General features: G+C 50.6%; 3 protein-coding genes across 3 annotated transcripts; 1 reads left to right on the plus strand and 2 right to left on the minus strand.

Annotated features, from left to right (window-relative positions):
• Positions 1–455: 455 nt before the first annotated feature.
• LOC100348653 (oocyte-expressed protein homolog) lies at positions 456–1,728 on the plus strand. Its single transcript, XM_002714425.5, has 3 exons — positions 456–740; positions 911–1,093; positions 1,468–1,728. The coding sequence occupies exons 1-3, from the start codon at positions 548–550 to the stop codon at positions 1,545–1,547; spliced, it is 456 nt and encodes a 151-aa protein (XP_002714471.1). The 5' UTR covers positions 456–547; the 3' UTR covers positions 1,548–1,728.
• Positions 1,729–9,646: 7,918 nt separating this feature from the next.
• KHDC3L (KH domain containing 3 like, subcortical maternal complex member) lies at positions 9,647–10,918 on the minus strand. The gene is made up of 3 exons (XM_008263106.5): positions 10,578–10,918; positions 10,244–10,423; positions 9,647–9,977 (listed from the first exon to the last, which is right to left on the minus strand). The coding sequence occupies exons 1-3, from the start codon at positions 10,894–10,896 to the stop codon at positions 9,826–9,828; spliced, it is 651 nt and encodes a 216-aa protein (XP_008261328.2). The 5' UTR covers positions 10,897–10,918; the 3' UTR covers positions 9,647–9,825.
• Positions 10,919–18,012: 7,094 nt separating this feature from the next.
• Positions 18,013–19,210, minus strand: LOC127487085 (KHDC1-like protein). The gene is made up of 3 exons (XM_051831534.3): positions 19,007–19,210; positions 18,661–18,843; positions 18,013–18,354 (listed from the first exon to the last, which is right to left on the minus strand). Exons 1-3 carry the CDS (start codon positions 19,119–19,121, stop codon positions 18,233–18,235), a joined length of 420 nt encoding a protein of 139 aa, XP_051687494.2. The 5' UTR covers positions 19,122–19,210; the 3' UTR covers positions 18,013–18,232.
• Between the last annotated feature and the right edge of the window lie 7,064 nt (positions 19,211–26,274).

The raw sequence follows: 26,274 nt of genomic DNA on the forward strand, positions 1-26,274 counted from the left end.
GAGAAAGGTCTTCCTTTGCCGTTGGTTCACCCTCCAATGGCTGCCGCGGCCGCCGCGCTGTGGCCGGCGCACCACGCTGATCTGAAGGCAGGAGCCAGGTGCCTCTCCTGGTCTCCCATGGGGTGCAGGGCCCAAGAACTTGGGTCATCCTCCACTGCACACCCGGGCCACAGCAGAGAGCTGGCCTGGAAGAGGAGCAACCGGGACAGAATCCGGAGCCCCAACTGGGACTAGAACCCGGTGTGCCGCAAGGCGGAGGATTAGCCTAGTGAGCTGCGGCGCCGGCCTAGACTGTGAAACCTTAAACTGCAGAGATGATGACCAAGCGAGCGTGCCTGAGACCCAAATGGATCTCAAACCAATACTAATTTCAGGTGGAAGAAGTCTGGGGCCAGAGTGCCTTGCGCAGACTCACTCCGAACTGGGCGGGCGTGCTGCTGCCGGGTGGGCGGGGCTGGCCTGGGCCATAAAAGAGCCCGCGTGGCCTGCCGGGTCTGGAGCAAGGTTCCGGTGGTTGGTGCGAGCGGTTTCAGCTGCTGCTCTCAACATGGACACGGACGTTGGAGCTGCTGAGGCCCGGCAGCACCCATTGAAGCTGACCCGCCCAGAGGACCTACTTAGGTTTCCACATCCACTGCCGCCCCCGCGCATTCACATCCGGCCGTGGTGGTTTCCGGTGCAGGAACTGGAAGACCCCGCGGTGTTCTACCTGGAGGCATGGGTGGCGGACTTGATCTTTGGTGAGCTGCTAGTGCGACTCCAGTCTGAGAGGCTCGAGCCACTCCCGGGCCTCTTTCCGGGGTGCTCTGGCTCTGTGGGTGGCTCATCCCTTCCCGGGCCATCTTTACCTTCACATCTAGCTCCTTCTGATCTGACCATGACTCCACTTGCTCTCCCCTTACTTGTTTAGGCCCAGACCGCGCCATGATTCCGGAAATGGAGTGGATGAGCCAGGCCCTGTTGAGGGTGGACCCAGTGGACTCCGGGAATTTAGTGGAAATCACGGTCCACGCACGGCCCCGTGTGCAGAACCGGGTGAAGAGCATTCTCCTGAGCCTGGCGTCATGGCACCGAGAACGTCGTGTGGCGCGAGGTGAGGCTGTTGGAGAAGCTGCAGGCGGAGGAAGCCTCTGGCTTTGCTCAGCTCCCTTCCAGCCTCCTGTAGCTATCAGTACTTACTGCCATTCCCAAACCCCAGAAGCTGCCCGCAGACCCAGGGGGTCCTTTTGGGGGGGGGGTGCACGTAGGACCTAGGGAAGGTAAGCAAAGATCTGATGCATTCAAGCTTCTTATTGCCCAAGTCAGCCTTCGCTAGGCTGCTTCCCTGTTGCCAGACGGCACGTTCAGAGCCTCCACCTCTCCCCACTTTGCCAGATGCACCGCCCTCATCTCCTGTATGCACGGAGCACGTGGGAACAGCCGACATTTTCCCTTGCCTGTGGTTGATATCCATTGCTTCTCTTCCAGCGGAGAAGATGAAGCACCTTGAGGAGTTCCTGAAGACTCGTTCATCGGGGCCGGACGCTCCCCTGCATCTCGATACTTAGAGCACAGGACTACGGCCAGGAGCAGAGCATTAGAACAGCCTTGCTTTTTCTAAACTTGGAGAGAAGCAGGTGACCCTAATCCCTACATTCCTTTTTCCTGTGGCTTGACAGTACTTCCGATGTGAATGTGCATTTGTAGAGATATTCGAATAAATGGACTTTTTTTGTCCAATGACATAAACTTTTGCTTACTTAAATCTATAAAAGGTTGAGTGTTTATCTGACATGAGGGGTGGGTAGAAGGCTGGCAGGAGGTGGGTTTTTTTCCCCTCTTATTTTGAAACTTAGGTGTTTTTTTTTTTTTTTTTTAGATAGGTCATCAATTTGAGAGCTCGTTAAAATAGTTCCCTAAGTTCTTCCTATTCTAAAAATTTGGAAGGCAGAGTGACAGGAAAAGGCAGAGATGGATCTTTTTTTCCTTTTTTTTAAAGATTTATTTATTTGAAAGTCAAGAGTTAGGAGGCAGAGAGGTCTTCCATCTGCTGGATCACTTCCCAGATGGCCGCTACGGCCGGAGCTGCGCTGATCTGAAGCTAGCAGCTGGGAGCTTCTTCCGGGTCTCCCACGTGGGTGCTGGGGCCCAAAGACTTCGGCCATCTTCCACTGCTTTCCCAGGCCATAGAGAGCTGGATCGGAAGTGGAGCAGCTGGATCTCAAACAGGCGTCCATATGGGAAAGCGGGGGCTTCAGGCCAGGGTGTTAACCTGCTGCACTACAGCACCAGCCTCTAGAGATGGATTTTATATTCACTGGCTAACTTCCCAAATGGCTGAGGTTAAGCCAGAAACCTGCCTGGAAGAAACTCTAGGCTCCTGGCTTCAGATTGGCCCTTTAGAGAATGGATCAGTGGATGGAAGATCTCTGTGCCTCTTTGTCTCTAACTCTGCCTTTCAAGTCTTAAAAATGGAGTTAGCACTCCAGTATGGATTGCTGGTGTCAGACAACAGCTTAACCAGTTGCACAACAACGCTGGCCCCCTTTGTCCAGTGATGCTGACTCAAGATGTGGTTAAGGTCTGTTAACTTGTACTTTTAAGACGGACTTAACTTGAAAGTTAGAGGGAGAGACGGAGTCCATCTGCTGGTTCACTCCCCAGATGGCTGAGCCATGCAGGAGCCAGGAGCCCCTTCTGGGTTTCCCTTGTGGGTGGCAGGGATCCAAATGCTTGGGCCATTCTCCAGTGCTTTTTCCCAGGTCATTAGCAGGGAGCTGGATGGGAAGTGGAACAGCCAGGACTAGAACTGGCGTCCATCTGGGATGACTGTACTGCAGGTGGAGGATTAACCTGCACCACAGCACTGACCCCTAATTTGTATTTCTAACAAGCTTGTGTGTAAGACCAAAGCAACTCTGAGGTTCTCACTTCAACCCTGGTAGTCTGCCCCTCAGATCACCAGGTGTGCCTTTTTCTGAGTGGTGCATTGCATGTGAGTTGCTCTCCCCGACACAGGCCTAGCCTAGACTACCAGCATTTATGATGGCATTAAGTTTCACCACTGAAAAGCCAGGGTGGCGGGCCCCTTGTCCTACCAGAGGGTGCCCTGCATTGGATCTGGCTGTTTCCTTGCTCTTGTTGCACAGGTATTTCTTGGGGGCTGAGTAGTTTTCCTTACCCATTCAGTGATGACCAATCTGCAAAAGAGCTCCTACCCTCACCAGCACAGCTTTGAAGAGCCAGAATTCTTCTGACAGAGTGGACAGAGAGAAAAGGTCTTCCTTTTGCCATTGGTTCACCCTCCAATGGCCGCCGCGGCCGGCGCACCGTGCTTATCCGGTGGCAGGAGCCAGGTGCTTCTCCTGGTCTCCCATGGGGTGCAGGGCCCAAGCACTTGGGCCATCCTCCACTGCACTCCCGGGCCACAGCAGAGAGCTGGCCTGGAAGGGGGGCAACCAGGACAGAATCCGGTGCCCCGACCAGGACTAGAACCCCGTGTGCCAGCGCTGCAAGGCGGAGGATTAGCCTAGTGAGCTGCGGCGCCAGCCAAGAGCCAGAATTCTTGAGGCAAGGTGTCAAGAACTGACTTAAAAAAAGTTAGGGTAATCTTGACTCATGCAATTCCTTCATCCCTTGACAATAATGGCGGTCTAGCCCTTTGCAAGAATTTTATACTTAAAATTTAACTGTTTACATGAAAAATTCATTACCAACATTCCACCTTGTTAAATTTTTTGCACCTGATTTTTATTTAATGTAGTTAAGTTAATGACCTCTCTGCTCTTCCCACATCCCCACTCTTTAATATCAAGCCTAGAAGCAGCTGCTTTCCTTCATGTTGAACTTTCATAAATATTCAAGTTTTTCTTGGTGGGAATTTTTACAAAACCATGGCTTATTATAACTTATGTCAGGGCAGGCGCTAGGCACAATGGCTAAGGTGCTACTTGGGATGCCCTCATCCCATACTGGAGTTCCTGGGTTGGAGTTCTGGCGCTGCTCTGGATTCCAGCTTCCTGATGACACAGGTTGTGTTAGCAGCAGGTTGTGGTTCAAGCAGCTGGGTCTCTTCCACGCAAGTGGAAGACCTAGAATAAGTTTCTGGCTGGTGGCTTTCTGCCTGGCCCAGCTGCACTTGGGCAGTGAGCCAGCAGATGAAAGACCTTTCTGTCCATTTTCAATAAAAATATAAATTATAATGTGTTTCTTTTTAAAGTTATTTGAAAGGCAGAATGAGGCAGAGGTTTACCATCTGCTGGGTTACTCTCCAGATGCCTGCAACAGCCAGAGCTGGGCCAATCCAAAGCCGGGAGCCAGAAGTCTCTTCCAGGTCTCATGTGGGTACAGGGGCCCAAGGACATGAGTCATAGCAGAGAGCTGGACTGGAAGTGGATCCGGCTCTTGAACTGGCACCCATATGGGATGCCAGCACTGTAGGCAGAAGCTTTATCTGATAGACCACAGCGTATACATTTCAGTGAATTTTTTTTTAGTAAATGTATGAGTGGTTCCACTACAAGTAAAACGCCATTGTAGACATCTTTAGCCTTCCAGAATGTCCCATGTGCTCCTTTGTAGTCTATTACCACTATCTCCATGAGCCCCAGGCAATCTTTTAATTTGACAGGCAGTTAGACAAAGGTCTTCCGTTGGTTCACCCCCAAAATGGCCGCCACAGTCAGCATGCTGCACCGATTGGAAGCCAGGAGCTAGGTGCCGCCTCCTGGTCTCCCATGCGGGTGCAGGGCCCAAGCACTTGGGCCATCCTCTACTGCCTTCCCTGGCCACAGCAGAGAGCTAGACCGGAAGAGGAGCAACTGGGACAGAATCCGCCACCCCAACCGGGACTAGAACCCGGAATACTGGTGCCGCAGGCGGAGGATTAGCCTAGTAAGCCGTGGAACCGGCCAATCTGCTTTGTTTCCAGTTGCCTTTGCTGGACATTTCACATACGATAGAAAATGTAGGTTTTTGCACTTGACTTCTCTGTAGGAAAAACAATGATCCATTGTTTCTCCCTGCATTTAGAGAACATGGGTATGTGGGAATGTAGTATTAACCCCCCCTAAATCAAGTCTAGCTATTACCAGATATCCTTTTTTTTTTGACAGGCAGAGTGGACAGTGAGAGAGACAGAGAAAGGGCTTCCTTTTGCCGTTGATTCACCCTCCAATGGCTGCCGCGGCCAGTGCGCTGCGGCCGGCACACCGCGCTGATCCGATGGCAGGAGCCAGGTGCTTATCCTGGTCTCCAATGTGGGTGCAGGGCCCAAGGACTTGGGCCATCCTCCACTGCGCTCCTGGGCCATAGCGGAGAGCTGGCCTGGAAGAGGGGCAACCGGGACAGAATCTGGCGCCCTGTCCGGGACTAGAACCTGGTGTGCCGGCGCCGCAAAGCAGAGGATTAGCCTAGTGAGCCCGTGGCGCTGGCCCCTTCTTTGATCTTGTAATGTGATTTATCACAATGAATATATCATTAAACCTCACTCGATGCATATATGGCCCTACAAGAAAAATGTATAAAGCCGGGGCTGGTGCTGTGGCATAGTGGGTAAAGCCGCTGCCTGCAGTGCAGGCATCCTGTATGGGCACTGACTCGGGTCTCAGCTGCTTCACTTCTAATCCAGCTCTCTTCTATGGCCTGGGAAAGCAACAGAAGACAGCCCAAGTCCTTGGGCCCCTGCACCCACATGGGAGACCTGGAAAGACGCTCCTGGCTTCGGATTAGCATAGCTCTTACCGTTGCAGCCAACTGGGGAGTGAACCAACGGATGGGAGACCTTTCTCTCTGCCTCTCCTCTCAGTAACTGACTTTCATGAATAAATCTTAACACACACACACACACACACACACGTAAGATGTTTGGAACCTTTGGCTCTTGAGACTCTTGGAAGGAGGCAGCTGGCTTGGCTTTCTATAATTTCAACATGAAACAGTGTCTCCATTTCTGGGGTGCTTAAAGAGGAAGAGCCATGGCAACAGGTGGAACTCAGGTGTATTCCAGGAAAGGTTAATAAATGTGTTAATGGGAGTGAAAATGTGGCATCAGCCTTCTGATCACATGACGAAAACCCTGTCGGTGTGGCTAATGGATGGGCTTGGCCCAGTGAAGCTCAGCTCTGCTTCATGGGCCTCGATGAAGGCCTCACATTTCGGGTAATTCCTGAAGACTGTGGGGCTGCCAGGCGACAGCAGATATGAAGTCAAGAGCTGCTAAGAAGGAACTCTTGATTTGCTAGTTCTCTTTGGAAACAGCTGTTCAGCATAACTGTAGCTGTTGGAATAGGCCAGTGAACACTAGAGCCCTAGCAATTTGGGCAGAAATTCGATGAAACCAAATGTCTTGGCCTGGGCCTTCAGGAATCCACAGAGGAATTGAAATGTCTCTAGCCTGTAGTATGCATGGTGGTAGCAGTCAGTCTCCAGAGCTGATTCTGGAACACCTTGAATTGGGGAACGAGGGAGTATGTTCCCCCTTAGCCACTTCCCCGAATCTAAGAGCATATTGCCTGTGATGGTAGCCGTAGCCTCCTTTATTTACTGAGCTACTGAAATGTGGCTAGTCTGCATTGAGATGCACCACCATAGTTAGATTAGTGTTATAAAGTAAAATATCTCCGCTTTCATGACATGTTGAAATTATACTAGGTTAAACATAAAAAACAATCCTACCTGTTGCTTCATGCTTTAAAATGTGACTACTAGAAAATTTTTAAATTACATTGTGGCCCACGTTGTATTTCTATGGGACAAAGCTGCTGTAAGGGCTCACCGCCCCACCTGCTGTCACCTATCTGGCCTGTACACTGCCATCACTCCGCTCCATTCTTAGTGTGTGTTTTTTTTTTTTTTTTAATATTTAAAAGATTTATTAGAGCCAGCGACCTCCAGCCAGAGTGGCATAGGAGGCTCCAAGAGAGGAAAAACCTGAAGGGGCTGGTGGTGCTGGGTTTTTAAGCACAATTTTGAGGAGGGAAAAAACTTACCAGGGTGACATTGAGTTACAAGGTGGGAACAAAACCCATCAAAAGGCCTGATTTGCATTCTTATCCTGTCTATCTAGCTCATCATAAAGCAAAAAGAGCTATCAGAAGGGTGGGTACCTAATTTGTTTTACAATAAACTGGGAGCCCAGAAGGGTGTAGTCGCCACTCCCTTGCTATTCTCATGATAAGTTTTAGCATTCTGTTTCTGTAGCAGCCACTTATTTTTTTGCCTCTTTATCCTGGGCAGGACAACAAAACCAAGGATTCCTGGGGTCTCTGTTCCCAAACAAATCATGCAGGCAAAGAAGGAAATAGGAGCATACAATCTCCAATTCTCCATCTTTAAAAAAAATTAAAACATTTACTGATTGATTCCCCAAATCACTGAAATAACCTGGGCCAGGCCAAGGACCAAAGCCAGGAGTTTGCTTCCCACAAGGGTAGCAGGAACCTGATTGAGCCACACTGCCGCCTCCCTGGATCAGTACTGTATAGAATCTTACCTAGGCACTCAATATGTGAGATATATACTGCTTTTTTAAAAGATTTATTTGCTTGAAAGAATTAGGTAGAAACAGATCTTTCCACTGGTTTACTCCCCAGACAGCTGCGATGGCTGGAGCTGAGCTGATTCGAAGGCTGGGTTGGAAGTAGAGCAGCCAGGACCCGAACCGGTGCCCATATGGGATGCTGGCGCTGGCCCTGAGTTGTAGTTTTCCTAACCCCTAAAGGCCTACACCTCCCTCCCATTTTTTAATGATTAAAAAATCCCATTTGAGAGAAGGTGGTGGGGGTAAGCAGGCACGAACCAAACCCAGAGACTGATATGGGGGTGTCCTTAAGCAGCAGCTTAACTGCTAGACCAAAGACCATCCTCTTAACTGGCAAAATATACCGATTCATGTAAGTATATCGTGAGCTCTAATGTTCGAACAAAACCAGGAACTTTGGAAGCCATATGTATATACATTTTCCCTCAACCAGCTTATGCATTTTAACTGCTTCATCTGGAAAAATCATCTAGGAGCCAGCATTGTAGTATGGTGGGTTAAGCCTCTGCCTGTGACACCAGCATCCTTTATGGGCGCTGGTTCCAGACCTGGCTGCTCTACATCAGATCCAGCTCCCTGCTAATGGCCGGAGAAGGCAGCAGAGGATGGCCCAAGTGCTTGGACCCCCGCCATCCACTTGGGAGATCCAGAGGAACCTCCAGGCTCCTGGCTTCAGCCTGGCACAGCTCTAGTGGATACAGCCATGTGGGGAATGAACATCCAGATGCAAGATCTCCATCTCTCCCTCTAATGCTGGTTTTCAAATATCTAAAAATAAACCTTTGAAAAGGTGATCTTGACTACCAATTGAACAGTGGGACACTTGCCATCTCAGATGTTAGGATATTGTATAAAGCAACATAGTTTAAGGGGTAGATACTGGAAAAGCATGTACATACACACATACGTGGACAAAAGATACCTGCTGCCAGCCCATAAATTCAACTTTTTTTCTTCTTGGTTCTCTCCAGCCTCCACCCAGGAATGTTTAATGAGGTGTCCTACCACCTTGTTCTTTCATCGAAGTCCTCTCCCATCCGTGTGTGTGTGTGTGTGCCCACAGGGTAATTTTGGGCTTATATATCAATAGGCAGACCCCTAAATGCTCTGTTGGCCTGCTACCTTCTGCTCACCAACCTCTCTGGTGCAACAGAGAATCTGATGTTCTGGTCAAAGGGGTACTACTCTCAGAACAGCAGGCACACAGGGAGTGTTCCTTCTGCTGGAGTGCAGCCTCACTTGAAGCTGATTATTCGTTTGATATTCATTTTGAGCTTAAAGTTCACCCCTCTTTAGGCTTTTCGCTTTGCCTCCCCTGACCTTTAAAAATTAAGCTGCTTTAGGCCGGTGCCGTGGCTCAATAGGCTAATCCTCCACCTTGCGGCGCCGGCACACCGGGTTCTAGTCCCGGTTGGGGCGCCGGATTCTGTCCCGGTTGCCCCTCTTCCAGGCCAGCTCTCTGCTATGGCCAGGGAGTGCAGTGGAGGATGGCCCAGGTGCTTGGGCCCTGCACCCCATGGGAGACCAGGAAAAGCACCTGGATCCTGGCTCCTGCCATCGGATCAGCCCGGTGCGCCGGCTGCAGCGGCGGCCATTGGAGGGTGAACCAACGGCAAAAGGAAGACCTTTCTCTCTCTGTCTCTCTCTCTCACTGTCCACTCTGCCTGTCAAAAATAATAATAAAAAAAAAATAAAAAAATTAAAAAAAAATTAAGCTGCTTTGAATTTTTAAATAAATTTTGAAAAAAAAATTTTTTTCTAACACTAGTATTATGCAGATAATGTTCAATCCTAGCACACAGCTGTTAGTGTTCATCCTACTTCATACGCAGGCAGCGGGATCAGAGGTGAAAGGGTAGCCGAGCTCAGCGTCCTCTCCCAACCGAGGTGGGAATGGCCAGTGTTAGCTCCGCTATACGCCCAGGAGGCCCTTCCAATCTAGGAGGGCTGGCTCGGAGAGCCTGAGAGCCCTCGCCCCAGGGGACACTTGACCGCAACCCGGGAGGACCCGCCCCAGAGCGGCAGACACCCAACGCACCTCACCTGCCCCGGAGGGGAAGGCAGTGTAGAGCAGATCTTGGCTGCTAGAAGAACAAGCCTGGTAACCTTCCGACTAAGGCACGCCAGGGGAATGCAACTCGTTTTATTAGAACTCCTTAAACTTAAACTCGCAATTAACACAGAGGGGGAAAACAAAACACCCGCAGCGTTCTACCCCAGCTTCTAGGGCAGCAGTAGGACCTAGAAGAGTAGAATTACTGAGGGATCTGCACTTGAAGCCCTTGCTGGTTCTCGCTCTTGGCTCTTCATAGCCTGGTAACCGGGTCCTCGGCAGCCTCTCGAGGCCGTTGCGTCCCAGGCTCGGGCTCCTCGACTGGAGACCGCTGCGTCCCGGCCTCGCGCACTTCGATTGGAGACCGCTGCGTGCCGGCCTCCTGCACCTGGACCTTCTCTGAGCCTGGAAGTAGAGCGGTGTGAGGAGATTGCGCCCTTGTCACCCACACCCTCCTCCTCCCAAAGGCAAGTCATCCTGCGGACAGAGGCTGGGGGCCGGAACCCCAGGACGCGGGGCCAGTTTGGCCTTCTCGATCCCTGGTAGAGACGAAACCCTTCGGGGCAAGGGGAAAAGCGAGCCTGCTGCCCTGGCAGCCAGGAGACACCAGGATCCCTCCCTTGGAGCCAGAAATCGCTTGGGGGTCGCCCTGCCTTCTCCCGGGCCCATACTTTGCACCCGGAGCTGGCGGTGATAGTCGGCCAAGTTCATGATCAGCTTGGATACATCCTTCTGAAAATAAGGTCGCCCACATATCAAGATCTCAGCTTCGCCGTCAGGGTCCCATCGGTTCACATGAAGCAGGGTGTGGGAGACACACTCGACGTGCGGGATGTGCTCCCCGCCGGGGCCTGCGCGGGGAACAGGGAGGCAGTGAGCAGAGGGGTGTCTCCTAGGATCCTGGGCGAAAGGAGGGCTTGGAGCTGGGGCGCGGCCAGGCCTTGAGGGATGCGGGGCGGGTGGGCGAACGAGGCCTCACGGGCCGCCTCTAACCCGTGCACTCACCGAAGATCGCTTCCACCAGCCAAGCCTCCAGGTGAACTGCCTTCGGACTCTTGAGGAACTCGGAGTGGAACCAGTTGGGCAGCTTGGTGAGGTTCCCGAGCACCTGGCACAGCTCCCCTTCTCGCTGCTGCAGCTGCACGAGCGTCTGAAAGCGCTTGGGGGTGGCCATGCTGCAGGAGCCTCGCGGGGGGCCACCGCGCCGCAGGAAGCCCGGGCGGCGATGGAAGTAGGAGTACTCGGAGGCGGCGAGCGCAGGGGCCCGGCTGGGGCAGTATTTCAAGGGCTTTTGGCCAGCCCCTTCCGCTGGCGCGTTTCTCATTGGACCCCGGGCCTCCGCTCCGGACTTCTTTTCGAGGCGGCGCAAGTGCGGCCGCGCTGCTTGGGGGTGGGCTCACAGCCCCCTGTCTGCGCGCGGGTCGCGAGGGGCCAGGGACCAAAGAAGGGACCAACAGCTGGACAATACCGCTTAGAAAGAAAAGAATTGATACCTGCGGCATGATACTTTACTTCCAGGGCTAAAGTAAATTCCCCACCCTGGCCAATGAGCCCCCCCCCCCCCCCCCGCCGTATCCCAGTTTTCTGAGCTCCGGCAAGGGCAAGTATCTTACTTAATGCATCATTAATGCCATGCACACATCCGACAACAGAGAAGGGTCCTTGAAACTTTTTTTTTTATGCCTCCATTTTCCAAGTGACACGACGCTATTTCTTTTCTTTGATGTTTCGGCTTAAAGCGTTGTTGAGTAATTGCTCCTCTTTGGCTGGAGCCGCTGTCGATCCGAAACCTCGAGCTGTGACTTCGCCACTGCCAGCTTGGGTCAGGAGGGAAAGGGCGACTGGGCCCCTGTGACCTGCTGTAGTCACCGCGGGTGGGCACTGTGGGCCAGGGGATCAGGCTCCGAGGGGGCGGAGGCGGGGGTGGGGAGGAGAGCGGAGCTAAGGTTCACGGATTCTGGCCGATATCAGCTGAAAGATGCTTTCAGCTGGGCGTTATAATTAAATATTGAAACACATAATCTTCATTCATGGGGGACAATTTATTCTCAGAAAAAATTCAGAAGAAAAATACAGCGTGCCAACGGTGCTGGTATCCCACAGGGGCGCCGGGTCCTGTCCCAGCGGCTCCTTTTCCGATCCGGCTCTCTGCTATGGCCTGGGAAAGCAGTGGAAGATGGCCCAAGTACTTGAGCCCCTGCACCTGTGTGGGAGACCCGGAAGAAGCTCCTGGCTCCAGGTCGGCTGGGCATCGCAGCCATTTGGGGAGTGTACCAGCAGATGGAAAATTCTCTCTGTAACTCTGCCTAATGAAATAAATCACAAACTTAAAAAGCCCTCAGGTATTTTCCTTTTTAAGTTTCCACTCAGACCTCTCTATAGAGCAATCTCAGAACACGGTGTACATTAGTTATTCCTCACTTCTGCCCCCTTTTGCCCTACTTAAAACACGCTACATTTGTAAATCTAATAGTCTCTTTTTACTCTCCTAAGGCTTTAAATTCCACAAAGAAGATTTTGTTCACTTTGGTTTCCCTGCTGTCTCCCTAGAATAGATTAGGTATTGGAAGTACCATGAGGGTGGGAATTCTCTTCTGTTTATCTGTGTGGCCACAGTGCCTAGAACAACATTTGCACATTGCAGGCATTTGCTGGGCCCTTGTGGACTGATGTGTATCATAACACGCGTATGATGTATATCATTCCTTAGAAGTGGGACCTGTGTGAGAGAAGAGGACATCTAATCATTGACACTTTGTTAAATGCCGAATGTGTTGATATTAATCATATAAATTAAATATTCATTTAAAATTTGATACTTGGGGGCTAGCGCTGTGGTGTAGGGGGTAAAGCAACCACCTGCAGTGCCGGCATCCCATTTGGGTGCCGGTTCTAGTCCTGGCTGCTCCACTGCTTCTAGTCCTGGCTGCTCCACTTCCAATCCAGCTCTCTGCTATGGCCTGGGAAAGCAGTAGAAGATGGCCCAAGTCGTTGGGCCCCTGCACCTGCGTGAGAGACCTGGAAGAAACTCCTGGCTCCTGACTTTGGATCAGCTCAGCCACTTGGGAAGTGAACCAGCTGATGGAAGATCTCTCTCTCTCTTTCTCTCACTCTCTGACTTTGCCTCTCTATAACTCTGCCTTTCAAGTAAATAAATAAATCTTCCAGGCTCCTGGCTTCCGCCTGGCCACGCCCTGGCTGTTGTGGGTGGCCATTTGGGGAGTGGACCAACATATGGAAGATTCTCTCTCTCTCTCTCTCTCTCTCTCTGTCTCTCTCTCGGAGACATCTTGTGGGGGCCCCGGGGTCCAAGCGCTTTGGACCATCTTCTGCTTTTCTAGGCACATTAGCCGGGAACTGGATCCCAAGTGGAGTTGGCATCACAAGTGGTGCTTTATCCCTAGGCCACAACACTGGCCCTTAAATAAATCTTTTTTTAAAGGATTTTTTTTATTTATTTTATTATATATATATATATTTGACAGTCAGAGTGGACAGTGAGAGAGAGAGAAAGGTTGTCCTTTGCCGTTGGTTCACCCTCCAATGGCCGCCGCGGCCGGCGTATCGTGCTGATCCGAAGCCAGGAGCCAGGTGCTTTCCTTGGTCTCCCATGCGGGTGCAGGGCCCAAGGACTTGGGCCATCCTCCACTGCACTCCCTGGCCACAGCAGAGAGCTGGCCTGGAAGAGGGGCAACCAGGACAGAATCCAGTGCCCCGACCGGGACTAGAACCTGGTATGCCGGCGCCGCAAGGCGGAGGATTAGCCTAGTGAGCCATGGCGCCGGCCCCTAAATAAATCTTGAAACAAGGAAAATGCCAGTGGGGAGTGGGCTGGAAGTGGAGCACGGTAAGATCTCTAGGATATGTTAGGAGGACTTTTGCTTCAATGCCTTCCTGAGACAGAAATGTCCTTTAAATGTGTTTACAAAGATTTCCTAAAAATGATCTGCTGAAATAACTAGTCTTCCAAGGTTTACCCTTCCTAATGCTGGCTCAAACTAACGCTGAAATTTTGCCCATTAGCATCCTAGCACGCCTCTTTGGGATGCCCAGCCAGCACCTGTGAGACTCGTTACGCTGCGGCTAGCAGGGCTGCGGAGCACAGAGTGCCGTGGGATGGGGGTCCTCACCGTGTCCTCCAGCTCCACGTGGTCCTGTGAGCAGGACCCGATGTAGAGCCTTGAGTCTGGGCTGGGGGATGGTGTGAGGCACTGTTTGCCTCCCTGAGGATCTGCGTCCAGGAGGGCTGTGACACCCCCAATCCCCCCTTCACTGTTTGAACATCCCAACCCAACACACCCCAGCCAGTTGGGCATTGCCTAAAATCTCCATTACAATATGTTGCCTGGTGGATGTTCCAGGGGTGTGTCTGTGGGCCCCTGTGGTTAAGATCAGATCACCTGCAGGGATAGGTCTGCTTTAGTTCCAGACATGTGGACAGTATGTGATCCCTATATTTCGCTTAAGATGCCCCTGTGTGTGGTCCACCCGTGCCTGCATGACCTTTTCGCTGATTGGCTCCCCTACTGCACATGTCCTTCGTAAGCTTTATAAGCCTGTAGGCTTCCTTAATAAAGCACTTCCTGCTTCGACAACCCACGGGTGCTTGTGGTGTGTTTGTGACCCCCTCGACCTTACCCTTCCTGTTTGCCTTGTTGGGGAGTGCTCGCGCTGCCCCTGCAGGTCAGGGGCTAGCATTGGGCTTGAGACCCTGACACCAGCCCATGCACCTCTGCAGAGCATGCCCGGATGCAGGAGTGAACAGCACGGGGCTGGGGTGGGGTGGGCCCTCTGGGCTGGCACCTCACCTTCTCTAATTGGAAGCAATTCCTTCTTGGTTATCTCTGCAGGCTCCCAGCATTAAATCATTAAATACTACCCCCAGCGCTGACCGCTTAGTACTCACATCCCTTACCCTCTACTGTTCCCTGGTTCCCTTTAACCAGCAACTCCTCCTACCCCATACTTGTTGCTTCTCCACAGCAGTGCAAGGCAAAGCCAAGCTCCAGGATATTTAGGCTCCGAACCTTGCAGTCCTCAGTGTCTCTACCCGCCTGGCTCTTCCCTCTCTACACTGGCGGGTCTCTCTTCATGAGTTTGTAGCTAGCTCCCCCTTTGTGTTTCTGTACCAGCTCTGGTCTCTTAATCAAATAGTCCCTGATTTTCAGTGAGACTTTCCATTGGTTCCCAAATTATTTATTTTTATTTGAAAGGGAGACACACACAGCTTCCATCCCTGTTTCACTCCCCAAATGACCACAACAGCCAGTGTTGAATCAGGCTGGCACCAGGAGCATGGGACTTCATTCTGGTCACCCACCGTGGGTGGCAGGGACTCAAGTACTTGAGCCACCTTCTGCTGCCTCCCAGTGTGGGTTAGCAGGAAGCCGCATATGAAGGGCAGCAGCAGGGACTCCAGTTGGCCCTCTCTGACCTGGGATGTGGGAGTCCCAAGCTGTGGTGCAACCCGCTGTGCCACGACTCCTGCTCCTGGCTCCCAATTTTAAAAAGTCACACCCCCATTCTCCTTTCCTACTTTCTGTGTCTTCAGATGACATCCTTGCCCAACAACGTATTGCACCCTGTAATCCTGTTAAATTAACCAACAACATTGCGGTGTGTTCATCCTATGCCACCACTGGACCATGAACACAGGAACTCCCTCCTCTCCTACATCACCACGGTCTGCCCTACACTTAGAGCCATTCCTGGCGCCCAGAGCATGCTGTGTAAATATCAGTTGAATGCAACAAGGGGTGCAATTTAGGACTCGCTTCCTGTGGCATGCATAAGCCAAGTATGTAGGTAAAATGTGAGTAGGGGCTGGCGCTGTGGTGAAGTGGATAAAGCCTCCGCTTGCAATACCAGCATCCCATATGGGCACTGGTTCGGGTCCTGGCCACTCCACTTCTGATCCAGCTCTCTGCTATGGCCTGGGAAAGCAGTGGAAGATGGCCCAAGTGCTTGGGCCCCTGCACTCATGTGGGAGACCCAGAAGCTCTAGGCTCCTCTTCGGATCAGCTCAGCTCTGGCCATCATCTGCTGCATCCCAGGTACATTAGCAGGGAAGCTGGACGGGAAGCAGAGACAAGACCCAGTCCCAGGCACTCCAGTACGGGATGCAGGTATCCCAGCCTTGGCATAGCCCACTGCACCATGCCTCCCCTAATTGACTTGACTTTTAATGTTGACCTTGATCATCTGCTGCAGCATCTCAAGGCCTGTGACGGGAGTGCCCAGAGGTGGTGAGGCAGGGCCCGTAACTGGGAACCCAGAGCAGGCCAGAACCCACCCAGCATCCTTGCTGGCTTTTCTGATAGTGGCTGAGACTGCAACAATTCTTTCTGTTAGAACTTCTGTCTTTTGGAACACCAGCCTTCCCTCTGTCTCTGAAGTGTGTGGGGGAGGGAGAAATGTTTTAATTCTCCCACTCATCAGAAAAGGATTGCCAACCTCTGCTCACCAACCTGTTCCCACCAACAGCCCAGCACGTCTGCAGTGGACCTGTCTGGGTTTCATTTTTTTTTTTTAAATAAAGATTTATTTATTTATTTGAAAGAGTTACAGAGAGGTAGAGGCTGAATGAGTGAGAGACGGAGAGAGACAGAGAGGGCTTCCATCTGCTGGTTCACTCCCCAAATGGCTGCAACTGCTGGAGCTATGCTGATCCAAAGCCAGGATTTAGGACTTGGGCCATGTCCACTGCTTCCGCAGCCCATAGCAGAGAGCTGGATTGGAAATGGAGCAACTGGGATTTGAACCGGTGCCCATATGCGATGCCAGCATTGCAGCTGGCAACTTTGCTTGCTACACCGCAGTGCCAGCCCCTGAGTTCAGTTTAACTCTTCCACTATGTGGAACTATTGTCAGATAACATAGACAAGGGGCTAAGTCCCCCTAGATGCCTCTACTTCATATGACAATTAGCTTGTCAGCAATACTTCTGATTAATCAGCTATGTATTGGCCGGCACCAGGGCTCAATAGGCTAATCCTCCACCTTGCAGCACCGGCACACCGGGTTCTAGTCCCGGTCGGGGCACTGGATTCTGTCCTGGTTGCCCCTCTTCCAGGCCAGCTCTCTGCTGTGGCCTGGGAGTGCAGTGGAGGATGCCCAAGTCCTTGGGCCCTGCACCCGCATGGGAGACTGCGAGAAGCACCTGGCTCCCAGCTTCGGATCAGCGCAGCGCGCTGGCCGCAGTGGCCATTGGAGTGTGAACCAACGGTAAAGGAAGACCTTTCTCTCTGTCTCTCTGTCTCTCTCTGTCCACTCTGCCTGTCAAAAATTAAAAAAAAAAAAAAAATCAGCTATGTATCAGTGTTCCCACAGCCCCTCCTAGGATTCGATTCATTCAATACAGCAGCTTACAGAAATCAGGGAACCACTGTTCTTATATTCATCAGTTTACATAAAGAATATTAGGAAGGACCCAGGCGAAGAGCTGCATTGGGCCAGGCCATGTGGGAAGGACCAAGTCACTCTGCAGGAAGCTCCATGTGCTCAGCTATCCAGAGTCTCCCGGACACAGTCACTTTGAGTGTTAATGGAAGTTTCATTAAATCTTCCATCAGCTTGATCCTCTTATCCTCCAGTGCCTTCTACTTCCCAGAGGCTGGGGGATGGCCCAGAGTCCCAACCTTCTAATCCTTTCCCGTGATCAGTACCCAATCTGAAGTTGCCTGGGACTCAGGTAACACCCCTAGTACACATACAGTTATCATCATTTTTGTTTCACGGATTTCAGGAGCTTCTTTAAGTCAGAAAATGAGATGAACACCAAATACGCATTTTACAACCAGAGTCTTTGGCCTCTCTGGCTTCAGCATCTTTTGACTTCTCCAAGCTCCTTGTTGTTTTCGTCCCGTGACTGTCCCTGTTCCCACAGAGTCCATCTTTAGCCTCTTGCCTCTTCTCTGAAGTTTCCCGCTTTTCCCGTTGGTCTCACCCACGCCTTCCACTGGTACTGCAGCTGGTCCTGCCCAGGGAGCACCTTCAGCCCTGACTTCCTTCCTGAGTCGGCCTAAGGCACCCCCCTTCCCTCACCGCAGATTCACATCACCCCCAGATGCCCGAGAGTGAAGGACCAGGTCTGGCTGTCTGATCTGTCCGATGTCTACCAGGTTGCCTGGCTGCTCCTTCACCAAGCACTGCTGCCTCCAAATGGACCCCTCTTGCTGCTTTCCCTTTCTTCCCACTGTTTGTATGGAAACACCAGAGAACACTGGGGCTCCACGTGGGGTTCCCTCTTTACCCAGAGCAGCCTGAACATGCTTCCAGTCTGAGAGCAGCACTCTTGGTAGGTAAAGTCGTCTGCTTTCTCTTGTCTTCCCTGCGCTGAGTTTCCCGAGTCAGCTACCAGACCTCAGCATCCGGCCTGCCCAAGGGAAGCCCTTCCTGGGCTGGATCAAGACCCAAAGGAAAAAGGACAGCACGTCAAAGGCACTGCATGACACGGCTGGCTTTATTGGCTAACTCAGGGTGTAACAGCGGCAGACCAGGCCCCCTTGTCTAGAGACACAAACATCTTCACCAAGGGCAAGGCCAAGACGTCCCCTCTCATCTCAGCTTTGCAAGGATGACCAGTCCTTTATGTTGGATAGCTTGAAATTCCATGGACCCAGGAACAACGAAGCACCTGGAAAGGCGAAGCCACAAGATCCTCAAGGGAAGTGGTCCCACTCGTGCTCACGGCCTTCGGGAGAGGTCTGGTGCTCCGCCTCGATCTTACGAATGTCCTCCTTGGTCAGTGGTTCACTGCGCACATGCTGCAGCATCTGAAGGCCTGTGACGGGAGTGCCCAGAGGTGGTGAGGCAGGGCCCGTAACTGGGAACCCAGAGCAGCCCAGAACCCACCCGAGGACATCGCAGGGCTGGATGTCACCCCAACTCAGGCCTTCCCAGGTGTCTCATTCCCACCTCCCCACCGCCTTCTCCTCCCTGACTGACTGCTGGCCCCAGAATCGGCAACGGTTCCTGCCCCCTGCTTTCCCAGGGACTCAGGCAATTCTCCCACAGATGTGGACACCACCCAGCGCTGTCAGGACCTGACTCTGAAGCCGTCAGCCACAATTCCAGCAGGCAGACCTACCTTCGGCCTGAAGGTCAGGATGGTCGATCCTGAGGCAACTCATCATGTACATCAGCCATCGTTGTGCCCTAACAGGTCCGGTGATGATGATGCGAGTGTAGCTGCAGGCCACATAGTATCTGTCCAGTTGAATGAGGGTGTTACTGTGCTCCTCGATGCACCGGAGGTACTTGTCATCTTGGCCTGTGAGCAGGAGAGGCAGGGTCAGGACATGTGAACCACCAGCCCTTGGGGGATGGAGAGGTGACCTTGGAGGTGGGAAGCTGGGACAGTCGGGAGTCAGAGGATGAAGAAGGCTGGGAACCCTGGGAGGGCTGGGAAGGAGGTGCAGACAAGGGCTACCTACCGAATATTTGCTCCAGTTCTTCATCTTCAACGAGAAGGTTCACTGGGTCCTCAAAGTTCGCAGGTACCGTCCACCACGGCGTCACGATGGGAGCGCTCTGTCCCGTGCCCGACATTGCTACTACGAACTCAGAACGGAGTAGAAGCAGCCAATGGGTTGAAGCGAAGCTTGTCAAAGGGAAGAAGCACCCGGGACCTGTTTTATACAGACAAACACCTCACTCCCTTGACCTGCCCTAGGGAGGGTATCCAATGGCCAGAGCTCCTCTCCAAAAATCCTATCAAGTGATCTACTCTCGGCTTAGTCCTTTCACAGGCAACCAGGTGTTTGCTCAGCACTGCCTTTTCAGATGCCCAGGAAGCAAACATTTTCTTCTCTGTAATTCCTGAGGGTTTTGGAGAGCCCCTCTTAGCTTAATGTGAGCCAGGCCAGAGGTTGAAAATGGAAGGTGCTGGATCAAGTAGGGGCTCCCTAGATCAGACAGGTACTGGAAGCCAACAGACAGGCAGCCAAACAAAACTGGGATTATAGTGTGGGCTGCATAAAGAGAAAGTAAATAATACAGGGACATGCCCCTTACTGGAGGGAGCAAAGAGGAGCCGATTTTAGGATTTGTCTGTGTGATTCCAAGGTGCCTGGGGAAGCAGAGCTCAGTTTTAAAATGGGACAATTTGGCATTGCTCTTAGCAACGTTCATTCAGGAAGTAGGAAGAATAATTTTTTTTTAAGATGTGTTTATTTATTTGAAAGGCAGATTTACATACATGGCAGGGGGAAGGGAGGGGAGGAAGAGACAGACATCCATCACTTCATTCCTCAGATGGCTGCAACAGCCAGAGCTGAGCTGATCTGAAGCCAGGAGCCAGGAGCTTCTTCCAGGTCTCCCATGTGGATGCAGGGCCCAAGGACTTGGGCCATCCTCTGCTGCTTTCCCAGGCGTATTAGTGCATTGTCAGATCCTATTTTAGTATTTGTGCTGCCCAAGTGAGCACAAGGACCACTGATCCAGATCCCAGAGTTCTCCACTGGGTTCACTGACATTCACACCAATGCTCTCCAGAAACACCACCACAGATACACTCGGAAGTTTACCAGTTCTCTATGCATCCCTCAGTCTTTTCCATTCAACAACTTCAGACATCTCAATGCATTGTGGCAAGAATGTCAAAACCAGTCTTTGGTTTCTCAGGGCCAAACTTGGATCGAACTTGTCAAGGTTCAAAATAGAAGCACTTGAGGCCTGTGTAGTGGGTAAAGCTGCCACCTGTAGAGCCTGAATCCCATGTGGGCGCTGGTTCAAGTCCTGGCTGCTCCACTTCTGATCCAGCTCTCTGTTATGGCCTGGGAAAGCAGTAGAAGATGGCCCAAGTCCTTGGGTCTGTGCACCCACATGGGAGACCCAGAAGAAGCTCTTGGCTCCTGGCTTCAGATCAGCTCAGCTCTAGCCATCGTACCGTTTAGCAAGTGAACCACAGATGGAAGACATTCTCTCTCTCTCTCCCTCTCTCTCTCTCTACCTTCCTTCCTCCCTCCCTCCCTTTACTTCTCTGTAAGTCTCTTTCAAATAAAAAGAAAATAAGAGACACTTGTGTCAATTCTGACAATAAACAAATCAACTTGGGACATTATGAGGAAGAGTGCTTAGGCATGATTGTCTAATCACAAATACCACAAAACACTCTGCTGGCACCACAACTCACACAAAGGCCACTGCAACAGTTCACAGAATTGGCCTTTGCAAACTTTTCTGCCCAGCGATTCTCTGCTCAGCCCCACTCCACTGTTACCCTTCGTATTAACCAATGGGGCTAGGACTGTTCCAAAGATTGTTCCAACACATCTACATCCTCCTCCAGTTTGCTTTTCAAAGTTTCCCCTGGCCCCAACCACTTTGCATATGCTCATCAATGACTCTGGCACACATCAATGACTGCATTGCAATGCTTCTTAGTCCCAAGCAGATATCATTATTCTTTGGAGATTCATTCATTCTCTCTCTCTGAGAGATAGCTGAGTTTTGATAGAGCTGAAAGTCAAGATGAGTATTATGAAGAAAATTCAGTTCCAGAATGACCAGAGAGGAAAAACTGCCTCTTGAAGTGTTGGAAAGAGATTTCTGGGGGCTGGTGCTGTGGTGCAGTGGGTTAACGCCCTGGCCTGAAGCTCTGGCATCCCATATGGGCGCTGGTTCGAGACCTTGCTGTTCCACTTCTTATCTAGCTCTCTGCTGTGGCCTGAGGAAGCAGAGGAAGGTGGCCCAAGTCCTTGGGCCCCTGTACCCATGTGGGAGACCCAGAAAAAGCTCCTGGCTTCGGATCGGCACATCTCTGGCTGTTGCAGCCAACTGGGGAGTGAACCATCAGGTGGAAGACCTCTGTCTCTCACTGTCTCTCTCTGCCTCTCCTCTCTCTGTGTAACTCTGAATTTCAAGTAAAATAAATAAATCTTAAAAAAAATCAGTTGGAGGGTGAAATGTCATCAATTGATGCAATTGAAAGTGATCATTTCCTGAGAAAAATGCGCAGGAGTTTTCTCTTCGCTCTGGTGGCAGAGAAATGCAATAGAAGATGAAGAAAGAAAATGAAAATTGCTGAATCTTTTTTTCTTTTTTTTATTTGACAGGTAGAGTTACAGACAGTGAGAGAGAGAGAGAGAGAGAGAGAGACAGGTCTTCCTTCTATTGGTTCACTCCCCAAATGGCCCCCAAGGCCGGTGCTATACCAGTCCGAAGCCAGGAGCCAGGTGCTTCCTCCTGGTCTCCAATGCGGGTTCAGGGCCCAAGCACTTGGGCCATCCTCCACTGCACTCCTGGGGCATAGCAGAGAGCTGGACTGGAAGAGGAGCAACCGGGACTAGAACCCGTGTCCATATGGGATGCCGGTGCTGCAGGCGGAGGATTAGCCAAATGAGTCATGGCGCCGTTGTGGCCATCTGAGTAGTGAACCAGCAGATGGAAGACCTCTCTCTCTGTCTCTGGCTCTCTGTAACTCTTTATAATAATCAAGGTATTTATTTCGGAAGCATTGCAATGGGAGATTCGTATGCCAGAGTAAACGATGAGCATGTGCAAAGAGCTTGAGGCAAGGGGAAACTGAAAAGCAAAATGGAGGAAGATGTACAAGATGTTTTGGAACCATTCTAGCCCGAGTGGTCAATAGGAAGAATAACATTGGTGCTCGGCTGAGTAGAGAGTTGTTGGGCAGAAGTGTTTGCCAAGGTACTTTTTGTAAAATGTCAGAGTAGCCTTGTGGTTCTGACAGAGTGTTTTGTGCTAGTCATGCTTAGGCAAATACACTATCCTGCGCCCATACTGGATGGCAGCCTTGCAGAAGGCAGCTTAACCTGTTGTGCCACAACACTGCCCCCTTCTGTTATGTTCTTATTTGCTAATTATAATTATCTTTTTAATGTGTGTTTTTTTTTTTTTTTTGTACTGGAATCTAATGGACTTTTGAGATGGTATAATTAGATAGAGCTGTTTAATCTTCCAATCGCCCCAAACTCCCTTCTTTTCCTTCTTCCTATAGTACTCTATTTTAAAGTTCTACTCATGAATGTTACTTAGACTATCAACTCTTACTTTTTCTCCAGGAAAACTACCTTCATTTCACCCACCTTTTTCTTTTTTTTCCAAAAGATTGACTTATTTATTTGAAAGCCAGATTTAGAGAGAAGGGGGAGAGAGAGAGAGAGAGAGAGAGAGAGAGAGAGAGAGAGAAATCTTCCATCTGCCAGTTTACTCCCCAAATAGCCACAATGGCAGGGGCTGGGCCAGCCAGAAGCCAAGAGCCCCGGGCTGCTTCCAGGTCTCCCACGTGGGTGCAGGGGTCCAAGGACTTGGGCCATCTTCTACTGCTTTCCCAGGCACATTAGCAGGGAGCTGGATCAGAAGGGGAGCAGCTGCGTCTCCATCTGGCGCCATATGGATGCCGGTGTTGCAGCATTTCCAGTTATGCCACAACATTGGCCCTTTTTTCTTTCAAAAGAGAGTTTCACTAGATGGTGTACTCCTCAGCTGATTGTTACTCTCATCTCTTGAAACAAGCTATACAGGTTGAGCAGCCCTAACCTGAAATCGGAAATGTTCCAAATCCAGAACTGATTGAGCACATGACATCCTAAGTGGGAAACTCCACACCTGGTGCTATCTAACACATGGCAGTGAAAATGCCAGCCAACCACGACACATATATATAATGCCTTCCCTTGGCCAATAGCGTGATGCGGTGGTTCAGCTGCATCGCAGAGCACTGGTTGAAGTCCTGGCTGCTCCCCTTCTGATCCAGCTCCCTGCTAATTCATCTGGGAAGGCAGCAGAAGATGGCCCTGCCACTCAGCATGGGAGCCCAGATGAAGTTCCAGGCTCCCAGCCTCAGCCTGGCCCAGCCAGGATATTGTGGCCATTTGGGGAGTGAACCAAAGTTTTAAAACTTGCCTTCAGGCCATGGTATAAGGTCTATAGGAAACAAGTTTTGTGTTTACACTTGGGTCTGAGCCCCAAGAGAGTACACTGTAGAAGTTTTCAGAAAGTGTGGGAGATGTGTGTTAGGAAGACCACACGTGGATTTCAAACTTTTTTTTTTTTAAATTTATTCATTTATTTATTGGAAAGTCAGAGTTACTGAGAGAGAGAGAGAGAGAGAGAGAAGCTGGTGTCCATACGGGATGGTGGCACTGCAGGCGCTGGCCCACTAAATGTGTTTTAGTCCTGTGGTGCCTCTTGGTGTCCACCCCCCTTCACTTGATCTGCATATTTCCTCTGTTTCTCGGTAAGGCTTGCCACAATTCTTACTATTTTATTTTTTAAATAAACAATTTTTAGAATAGTTTTACATTTTCAGAAAAATTGCAAAAAGATACTGGGAATACCCTCCCATTTACTCGACACTCAGCTTTCCCTATTATTACCTTGTGATATGACTGTTACAATTGGTGATTCAATAGTTAGAACTTGGCACGGTGCTGTGGTATAGCGAATAAGCGCGGCCTACACTGCCGGCATCCCATATGGGCACTGGTTCCAGTCCTGGCTGTTCCACTTCTGATCCAGCTCTCTGCTATGGCCTGGGAAAGCAGTGGAAGATGGCCCAGACACTTGGACCCCTGCACTCATGTGGGAGACCCAGAAGAAACTCTTGGCTCCTGGCTTGGCATTGGTGCAGCTCTGGGCACTGTGGCCATCTGGGGAGTAAACCAGTGGATGGAAGACCTCTCTCTCTCTGCCTCTATGTAACTCTGCCTTTGAAATAAACAAAATAAACCTTTAAAAAATGGTAAAAGAGAAATGTTTAAAAATAGTTACAGTATTAATTAGTTAATAGTATGCTTTATTCTACTTCCTTTTCTGATTAGTTTTACTAAAGTTTTTTTTGGCTCTAGAATCCTAAGATACCACATGGCATTTAGTCATCACGTCTCCTTAGGCAACTCTTGGCTGTGAAAGATTCTCAAACATCCCTTGTTTTTGATGATCTTGATAATTTTAAGAATTGTTAAGTGTGTTATAAGATGCCCTCTAGTGGAGTTTGCATGACATTTCTCTCATGATTAATTTCAGCTATGAGTTTTAAGGAAGATCACACAAGTGCCACCTTCATCACATCATATCAATTCTTATTTGAAAGGAAGAATGACAGAGGTGGAAAGGTAGGAAAACAGAGAGTAGGAGTGGAAAAAAAAATCTACCTTCAGTCAGCTGGTTCACTCTCCAAAAGCCTACAGTAGCCAGGGCTGGGCCAACCCAAAGCCAGGAACCAGGAACTCCATCCAGGTCTCCCATGTGGGTGGCAGGGACCCAAGTAACTTAAGCCATCATCTGCTACATCCCAGGAACACTGGCAGGGAAGCTGGACAGGAAGCAGAGACAAGACCCAGTCCCAGGCACTCCAGTACGGGATGCAGGTATCCCAGCCTTGGCATAGCCCACTGCACCATGCCTCCCCTAATTGACTTGACTTTTAATGTTGACCTTGATCATCTGGCTGAGGCAATCCTTGTCAGGTTTTTATGTGACAAACTTAAATCTCTCTCCCCTTTCCATGGTGTGTTCTTTCGAAGGAAGTCACAGTGTACAGCTTATACCTAATGATGAAACCAGGAGGTATGCTCCACCTCCCTGGGACAGAGTATCTACATGCATCATTTGGAATTCTTCTGTATGGAAAACCGGTCTGTTCTCCCTCATTTATATGATTTTATACACACACACATAAAAATCTCACTATGGACTCACATCTTTCTAATCTTCTCACAGACATCAGCTTTTGGTTTTGTTCTGTTTTGTTTTCCTTTTCCCCTTGGCTTCTGCTCTAACATTTTCTTTCTTTTTCAGTTTTGTTATTCTTTTTTCTCTAATTGTTGGAGTTGAGAGTTGACCTGTGTTCCCATTCTTCCAGCTGAGAGGTGCAGAACAGGTTCACTCCCCACCCCATCCACTCGGTCAGGCCCCTCTGGTGCCCATTTAGCAGTCTCATCTGCGCGTTCAGACTTCCAACCCCATGTGTCTGCTACTCCTGACCTTCCTCTCCTATGAGGATTGGTTCCATTCCCTTGTGTCCTCAATTTGCCACTCTCAATGTTCTAGGGCTTGTTTGCCATAGAAAGACAGGGTGACTTTTTATTTTTCTGTTCAAGTCTGGGCAAGAGGCCTACAAGCCCTGTCAAACACTACATTGACCCTGCTGATGTGGCCTCTTTCATGCCATGATTTATTTTCCATTATTTTAAAGGTAATTGTGGCATTTCCAACTATGGCCAGCTCCTAATTCCAGGAACTATTCTCAGTGTTAGCCACCAGATGGAGCTCAGTCTGACCTTAGTTCCATTCCCAGCTGGTTGTTTCATTTTTCATTTTAATCAGCATGTAATCAATGCACATATTTATGGGATACAGTGTGATACTTCAACATCTGCATACAACATGCACTGATCAAATCGGGGTAATTAGGATATCCCTCTCCTTATCATGTCTTCGGAGTTTCTGAGCTCCTCTTAGTTCTTCATAAAATATCATAGATGGGCCAGTGCCGCGGCTCAATAGGCTAATCTTCCGCCTAGCGACAACGGCACACTAGGTTCTAGTCCCTGTCGGGGTGCCGGATTTTGTCCTGGTTGCCCCTCTTCCAGGCCATCTATCTGCGGTGGCCCGGGAGTGCAGTGGAGGATGGCCCAAGTGCTTGGGCCCTGCATCCCATGGGAGACCAGGAGAAGTACCTGGCTCCTGCCATCGGATCAGTGCAGTGCGCCAGCTGCAGCGCGCTGGCAGCGGC

This window comes from Oryctolagus cuniculus, chromosome 5 (genome assembly GCF_051225735.1).
Source record: "Oryctolagus cuniculus isolate XC-2025 breed Fujian yellow rabbit chromosome 5, ASM5122573v1, whole genome shotgun sequence".
In the NCBI taxonomy this organism is placed as follows: domain Eukaryota; kingdom Metazoa; phylum Chordata; class Mammalia; order Lagomorpha; family Leporidae; genus Oryctolagus; species Oryctolagus cuniculus.